This window comes from Microtus ochrogaster, unplaced genomic scaffold, assembly GCF_000317375.1.
Source record: "Microtus ochrogaster isolate Prairie Vole_2 unplaced genomic scaffold, MicOch1.0 UNK181, whole genome shotgun sequence".
NCBI classification, from domain to species: Eukaryota; Metazoa; Chordata; class Mammalia; order Rodentia; family Cricetidae; genus Microtus; species Microtus ochrogaster.
The window spans coordinates 151265-160207 of NW_004949279.1; the positions used below are offsets into that span (position 1 = coordinate 151265).

Here is an 8943-nt window from a genome sequence, read left to right on the forward strand (position 1 = left end):
GGTTGTTGGTCTTTCTTTCTCTTTTTTTTGAACGGTTTCTTTCTGTAGGCCTGGGTGTTCTAAAACTCACCATTTATATTAGATTTGAACTCACAGAGGGTCAGCTGTCTCTGCCTCTGTGTGTTGATATTAAAGCTGTTAACCATTAATTTGGAAAATGGTTTTATTTTACAGGTGTTCTCTATCTTAGTAAAGATTATTTTTCTCATTTTCTGCATTTCTTAGTTGTCTATAGTTACCTGAAAACATATACTTTTAATAAATAAAATCCATTTATATGCATCTCACAAGGATCTTACTTTATTTTAAGGACCAAAATGGGCAAGAAGTTTAGGGAAGCAACAGGTCTCAGAAGCAATTAAGATTCAAAAAAGAGGTGCAGTGAGATTCAGGACTATGGAGTTGCACATTTAAGCAAATCCTATGGACAGATACCTGAAGCTGGAGATAGAACGTGATGGTTCATTTCAACTCCCTGATGTGAACTGAAGAAAATCAATTTGTAACAGAGTCCGTACCTATATATCTCATGGGATATTGTGAGACCTTGGTCTTCTTTTTTATTTATTTATTGAAAATTTTTGCCTCCTCCCACTTCCCCCACTCCCCTCCCCCTCCTTCTCCAGTCTTAAGAGAAGTCAGGGTGCCCTGCCCTGTGGGAAGTCCAAGCCCCCCCCCTCCATCCAGGAGACCTTGTTCTTCTTGCATGTCAAGATTCGCCTAGGTGTCATTGACTGTGCCTCCTAGGTTCATGGAACCTAAGATGTGTGAGGACCTTCATTCCTTGTGCCAATATTCTCCAATGATTATTCCCAGGACAAACAAGATTACTCCAGCAAGGGCCATGCGGGTACCGTTCCACACCGTGTAAATCTGAAGGGTAAAGACTGAAAGGGAAACAATAATGAGTAGTCAGTTCCCTGTGGGAAAAAACTCAGACTAAGAATTCTGAAAGAGAGTTATTGCTTCAGTTTTAAGTTAGAAGCCATCATCAGGCATGTCATTTACCCATGAGGAAGCTAATTTTAATAGAAAGGGACCAATTTCACAGTGTCTGCTTGGACTGAGAGAAGAGGAATGAAGGAATGAAGGGTCTTTCCTTCTTTTTGCTGGCTTTGGCATCCTGAGCCTTCACCTGATGGCCGCACCATCCACAACTCCCTTTGCAATGCTTTATGCCTTGGTTCTGTTTTTCCTTATTCCTGCACCCTTAGATCACTGGGTACATGCTCAGGCTCTCACACAGTAAGCAAGTAGGTTCCAGGACCTGCTGTGAAATTCTCTGACATTTGGTCATTCCTGTCAGGTTAATAGATATATTAAAGTTGGTTGTCTGAAATCCTTAGACTGTTCTCTCTATTCTTATAATGCGATGCTGAAACTGGCTCTCCATTAATTTTTTCTCTCTGGATTTTTATCTCTCTATAAACCATAAAGAAGGACATACCTATAAAAATACAGGAATCTTACAGAACACCAAATAGATTTGATCAGAAGAAAACTTTTTGCTACATAATAATCAAAACATGTAGAATAGGGAACAGAGAAAGAATAATATAATCTGCAAGTAAAAGGCCAAGTAAATACAGACCTATCTGTCTCTCAGTCATGCCTCCATGTAACCAAAGATATAGGATATGGCCATTAAATACCTCTACTATGAGCTGGGAGCCATTGTTCAGAGACCCAAATGCACTGAGACTCCACTTGGCACTCACAGAAGATAAAATCTTCTAGGACTGCCCTGTGTACAAATACCAAGATAGATATGATTTGGTAGCCATTTATGTGGCCATGATGGACCTCCTTGGTTAATTTATGACACAGAAGAGTTCATTGCACACAGAAATGTGACCTCATAGCATCATCTCCAACAACTTGGAGTCACCAGTCATTTCTTTTTTTTACTGTTCTTAGAGACCCCCTTTGCTTTCTCTCTGTCATTCACATGTCCAAGCTAACTTGGAGGTCTTAGATGGGTCACTATGATATGAGATCTTCTTCTACTGTATCACTGAAGTCTTCTACTGGGTCTTTATCTAATGGTCTGCTTTCCTTTCTTTCTTATTCCATCAAATCTGGAGACACTTATCAATGGGTGAACCTTCATTTAATACCAAAGGGACAGCGGTCTGTGAACACCTGCTCCTGGATACCTAGGCAGTAGGCATACTCTTTCTATAAGTCCAGTGACTTTCCCTGTTAATCTTTCCTTATATACCTCCAGAGAACTTGGAAGGCCCAACAAGAGAGACCCTAAGTAGAACAAGTTGGTACTAGAGACCCCTTGGTCTTGGGTGTTTTTTTTTTTCACTCAAAAGATCAGGATTAAAAGCATGGTTTCATACCTCAAATATTGAATTAGATCTTGTCATGATGGTAACCATGAATAGCCATCACAAGACAAACCCTTGATTACTTGACACACAATCATGACTCCTGGTGGTTTCATTCCTGGACTTAAAGTTCTGATATTTATAAGAAAGCAGGCTGAGCATGTCATGATGAGCAACTCAGTAAACATCACCCCCATGGCCTATGCATCTGCTCCTGCCTTTGGGTTTCTTCCAGGTTTGAGTCCCTGTCCTGACTGTCTATGATTATGAACAGTGCTGTGGAAGTATAAGCCAAATAAACCCTTTCCTAGTCAAGTTGCATTGGTCAATGTGTTTTGCTGCAACAATAGAAATCCTAAGGTAAATTGATACCGTAAGTGGGTTTTTCCCCCAATTTTAAGAGAGATGGATTAGCCCGGCAGTGGTTGTGCATGCCTTTAATCCCAATACCTGGGAGACAGAAACAGGCAGATCTCTATGAGTTTGAGGCCATCCTGGCCTATAAGAGCTAGTTCCAGGGCAAACATAAAGACAACACAGAGAAACCCTGTCTCAAAAAACTGAGACACACACATACACACACACACACACACAGAGAGAGAGAGAGAGAGAGAGAGAGAGAGAGATCTGCATTAAAGGTATATTTTTCTATCTCCAAGATCTGAATTATATGCATTTAGGTTGAAAATCAAGAGCAACTGTTATAGATAGGAATCAGGTTACCAGCAGCATGCACTTATTGAGCACCCACTGTATAACACACATATAATGAGTGGTGCATGGTATTCATGGAAATATGACTATGAACATATTCATTATCCTTGTGTTATTCATGAAGAGTATTAAACTTCTTTGTTCTTTGAGACATCCTACCCCCTGGAATAACCCTTTTAAGGACTCAAAAGTCACACGTGGCTACTGAAATCTACTGTGGTTCCCACAGATAAGAGAAATAACTTTATTATTGGCATCATATCAGACAACATGTCCACCATTCTTTACAGAATTTTGCAAAGGCTGACAACCAATAAGAAAAGAAACATATAATCCCAGGAAGGAACTCAGTCCCAATGTGATCCTACTACCTGATGTGTTGCAGAGAACATCTAAGTACTTATTTTACATGTGCCATCTTCCACTCATGCATTCACTCTGCCATTTTACAGGGGATGACACAAAATGGATCCCACCTGTCCTCTTTCACTGAATGGTACCTATTCCCTGACCTTGTTACTGAGGCAGAATCTTCAATGTCTTTAAAAAATCAGGAACTATCCCTCTATGCTTTTCTTCAAATCTTTGTCCATGTTCAAGTCTCAAGACCCTGTCTTCTATTCCTTCCTTTCATGCATCTTATTGGAAATTTAATTATGTATGTCATATACATGCATATAATATATTTATAGCTAGATATTACATATCATATAAGTAGAGTGTGTAATGATGTTATAATTAACCACAGGCGTTTAGTCAGATAATAAATGAACTGAAAACTTTTTATGCCCTAGTGTCATGTGTCTGCCTTGAGGTTTGGTTCCCTGCATCATTCAAGGTAACCTTTCTGCAGTACTGCTGTCCAGAAGTTGTTTGTTCTATGTACCACGTGGGCATATGTGCAGAAGACTATTAATTCTAAACTGGTGTGAATAACATCTTGTTAATAAAATGGCACAAATGATAGATTTCTCAAAACACAGGTATCATACAACTACATGGACTCTGGATATGTTTCCTAGAGCAATACCCCATTGTCAAGTGAAGCATGGTTATATATTCATATGTAATATAAATAAGTACAGCTAAGGTGCTGTGGATATTGATTAATGAGTTTCACTGTGTGTGCAATATTATACTTAGTGTACAAGAATGAGAACCAGAGTTTAGATGTGCAGAAGTCACAGAAAAAGTCAAGTGGACCTGACCTGCAGCCTCTAATCCAGTGTAGACGAGACATAGACAGAGAACACTTAGAACAATCTGGCTAGACAGATTAGCCGCATCAGTGAACTGCAGGGTACGAAAGAGACACCTCAAGATGTGTAAAGTGGAGAACAATCAAAAAAGGCATCCAGCATCAACTGTGTACCTATACATAGATGAATGTATATGTCACATGTCAACACATGTGAATATGAAGACATGCTCACATCATATACCAATACCTAGGTGTACACACTATATACATTCCTATGCAAAAAGTAAAGAAGAAAATATTAAACAAAATTATATAATATTAACTTCTTTCTTATATTTATATTTAAATATTTAATGTATGATATTTATATATTAACATATAGATATTTAATAAATTATTTACTTATATAATTTGTTCCTATACATTTTCTTTGAAGTACCATTTATAAGTAACTATCTTAGAATAAATGACATGTGCCTGTATGTAGGCTATAGTAATAAATAACATCTGTTAAATCATATATTATAAATATTAAATAGCACAATATGTTATTTAAAATGGAATAACATACATTATATCCAAGTGTAAAGATACATTATATTGTTGCATCAGTAATATTGCCTATAGGTTTAATTTTAAGATAAATATATTATTCAATAAAATTTAAGTTTCATATCTGAATTCTTAATGCATTTCTGTGAACCACTCACTCTATCTCTCCATTAATGTTCACAAGGGCTGTGTCATTTCTTGTCCCTCACTGTGAGTGTCCAGTTTAACTCACCATTCATTCAGTGCATTTAAAGTGAAAAGTTATTTGTTAATAATATCAAAGACAAGATGGTGATCCAAACTATTCAGCTTGGAAACGCATCATGACATGTTCCAACACACTGGCACAGAAGAGAACTCTGCACGTAACAGTATCCTACTCCCCTCTGTCTTTCCTCCCCCTTTGTCCCTGTCCAATGTTCCACCTGCCTGAACTCAGAGCTTAGCCTCACATTAACACAGCCTACATCAGAGAGTCCATGACGACTCAGGACCACAACTCCCCAGAGGGTTGTGGCCACAGAGTACAGGAAACAATACAGCCAGATAACCAGAGGCAGGAGGAGTGAGAAAAGCCCATTTGCTATCACACAGCACCCCAGTCTGGCCACCTTTCACAGGGCACAGTCTTCTCATGTAACTTTCCTCTAAGAGATTCTTACATCCTAGACAAGCACAGACATTGATAAAGTCCTGTTAGCTATCATTGACCCTGAGCTTGAAAAGAGGGTCCTAATCAGCTCCATCCAAAAGAGAATAATGTGTTTAGTGAGGCTCAAACCACAAGAGAACAGCATAGTGGTATGTGCACTGTTGCAGGGACTGCTTCTGTGCCAGGGTCTTCAGAACTTGGTATTTTTGATCAAGAAAGTTAATTTTCTCCATTTTAAAAATAGAAAGGCCATTGGGATTTGGGGTTCATTTCTTTAATCCCCAAGATCGGAAGATAGAGGAAAGAAGATCTCAGCGAGATTAGACCAGACTGTCTATGTACGAAGTTCAAATACCAGCTTGGATTATATAAAGAGAACCTTTGTTGTTTAAAAAACAGCATAACAAAAGAACAACAACAACAACAACAGCAAAATACTATCAATGACATCCTGATCCTCACTCCAAAGCTAGCTTGGTACATTAACCCAGCATATAATCCCTATTAAAATACTACCCAAAAAGAGGCAGACCTTATGAGGACAGCTTTATAGACCTCTTCTCCATACTAAGAAGTGATCCAAAAGGGATAACTTGCCAATCACTCAATCCCAAACCCTGAGAAAGGCCTGAAATAACAACAGGAAAAAGAGGAAGTCGGACAGATCCCCTTTCAACACCTGCTACTGTGGGCTGGTCTTTTCTTACTTTTGTCACTCATTCACTTTGTTTGTCATCACAGAATCAACACTGTGAAAGACCTGGGAGGATATGGAGGTGGAGTAGAAGTTTTTCCTGGTCCCTGACTCCTGACTAAACAGAGACCATTACATATGAAAATACCCCCAAAATAATAGTCCAGGCCTGCCCACCAGCCCTCCCTGGACCACATGACTTGCCTAATGACAGGAGATTACAGCAGAGGAATATCTTTCTGTAGTTACCACAGGCTCAGACTCAGTGGAAAGAAAGAATAACTCAGCATGACCAATGAAAAAAGCAACTTGAAATGAGTCTACCCCACCATTGTGAGAATCACTCTTTCTCCAGTAATTAGGGACAGATTAGTACCCTAACACCCAATTTGTACCTGCATCTAGGTCACTCTTTGTGTCTGCTAAATCTAAATTTCCAGTGACCTGGGGCATATGGGCAGAGGGTACCTTTGCTGAGAGAAGTGAGAAAATAAGGTTTGGGGCTAAGAAAAAAACATAGGAAATAAGGAAGGGAATAGTAGCTAGGGTTAGAGTCCACAGACCTAGGAACAAACCTGGGGTCTCTGCTGAACCTGGGTTAGGAGACTTGGTAACATCTTCACTGGTCACCTTCAGCTCCAGGGTCTCACTGTGTAGGGACCAATTGGGCTCTTTCTTATAGATACAGCAATAAATCCCAGCAGTGCTTTCATTCACTGGGCCAAGGTGGAATCTTGCCTCTGTAATTGAAGGCCCAATATTCTCTTTATCCATGACTTTGTGACCTTTCTTCTCCAGACGGAATATATCATATCCACTAGGGTTTGAGCACACAAAAGCTACAAAATGCCCTTGGCGTATCACAAGGCCTGGTTCAGCTAAGATGGAAGGTCTGGGAAGAGATCCTAGGAGAGAGATAACAGAATGTCATTGTACACAGTCAGGACATTGCTAGAATGCAAAACCAACTTTGACACACCATTCCATATCCTTACCAAGTTTAAAGTTCTCCAGATATGATCAAAGTGCAACTTTATAACATTTTGACTTTCTCCATGAATTTGAATTCCCATCATATGACAATGAGGAAGCTAAGTCTGGACACTTGTTGGGTCTAGCAAAGATCCATCCAAGGAAATCTCAGAACATCCTAGGCTGTACACATCTGCTACAGAGCCTGCTGCCTCCATGTTCATTCTAAGTATATCTGCCTTTTCTAACTACAGGCCCTGTTATTGGGCCACTAAATGTCCATCTTCTTCAAACTCTCTGGATGTAAGATCACACCCCCCCATAAGAGACAAATTTAAAATTTTCACACTTTTCTATGTTCAAAGTGATATGTAGGTGTACATTGTGGAACAACTGGATCAGACTCATACATTGGATCACATCATTAACTTGGCTTTTTTTGTGAGTATAACTAACTTTGATTAGTGACTATCCTGCTCTTATAGTTTCTTATCCCATAAATGCATGGTTGCTAGCCATAATGCACAGTTGGCTTCCTGCCCATTCATTTGTAAATGAGATTTTGATGTAGGATTTCCCTCTGTATGCTATGATTACTGGCAGTGTGCTGCTGCTCCTTTAAGAGAGGTTTTCCTGACTCAGCAGCAGCAGAAAAAAATCCACAAGGCTTGGAAATGCCAGCTTTCTAGACCGTTCTGCCAGCACGACCTCTGGCTCTTTCAGGAGACTGAATATTTAAATGGAGTTTGTAAGCAGCATGTTACAAACTGCTTACTGGCTCAACATGGACTGGCTACATACTTGGAACTGGGGCAATGTGCACTGATTGCAGAGGTGGTGAATGGACTCCTCCACTATGTTGAACTGTGCAGAACAAGCAGAAAGTACCATGTAGACCCTAGCAATGGTGCAGCTTAGATTCTTAAGAAGCACTTAGCATTTTTAGAAGCACTTCTGGTCAGAAAGTAATTACAAATATGCAACAAAGACAAATCCAGATGGAAAAGACCTCTAAATAAGTCACACTGTTGGATAAATGGACATAGGCTTGGGAATGAGAAGGAAAAGAGTATAGAGAGTTATAAAAATAAATGTGTTAAAAATAAAACAGTCTTTAAAGAGACAGAGTAAGAATAAACCACCTAAAGATGAAATGTACAAAGATAGTCTGGATTATGCATATTATTGTGTTTTCTTTGGATTTTTTGACTGTGAAGGAGCTAAGAAACCAACATATAAATTTTAAAGGTATCTTGAATACAAAATATGGGTCTAATAATATGCTGCTTTGGAAAAGAGGTTCTTCTTTTGTTCCCACAGAGAATAAGAACCTGTGGCTTCTTTCCAGGCTAATGTGGTTTGATGGACCAAGACCCTCTGAAAGGTCACCTTGAATACCCCCCCCCAAATTACATCATTCCACAAAAAGCAGGAAGCAGTTTGGAGAGAAATAACTACACCCATATTCCCAAATATTGTTTATAATTTTTTTGTTTACATTTAAAGGGGAATATGCTATAGAGATTTGCATTGGTATGGATCTTGGTTTATTGATACAAATTTAAGGCTAATTTTGTTATATGTATATTTCTGCTCTTGATGAAGGTATTGTGTTTGTGAACCTCATTTAAAAATGTAATGTATAATTAAGAAATATAGGTTAATAGATAATCTCTACAATAGTCAAGCTTGGAGTCATGTTAGTTAGGTTTTCTAGATATATAGATATATTTCAGTTAAATAAGTATTTTTCAAACCTTTCAAAAACTATGGAATATGGCATTTAAAGTGTTTTAAGAACTTAGGACATTTTATGACAAGA

The 8943-nt window shown here is 38.7% G+C and overlaps 1 protein-coding gene across 1 annotated transcript in view; it reads right to left on the minus strand.

Moving 5' to 3' along the window:
* Positions 1-777: 777 nt before the first annotated feature.
* LOC102000883 (leukocyte-associated immunoglobulin-like receptor 2) overlaps positions 778-8943 on the minus strand; it is a 10632-nt gene continuing 2466 nt past the window's right edge. The window contains exons 2-3 of the mRNA XM_005372099.1: positions 6725-7054; positions 778-887 (exon numbers count right to left, since the gene is read on the minus strand). Coding sequence (XP_005372156.1) covers positions 778-887; positions 6725-7054 — 440 coding nt within the window. The remainder of the gene's footprint in view (positions 888-6724; positions 7055-8943) is intronic.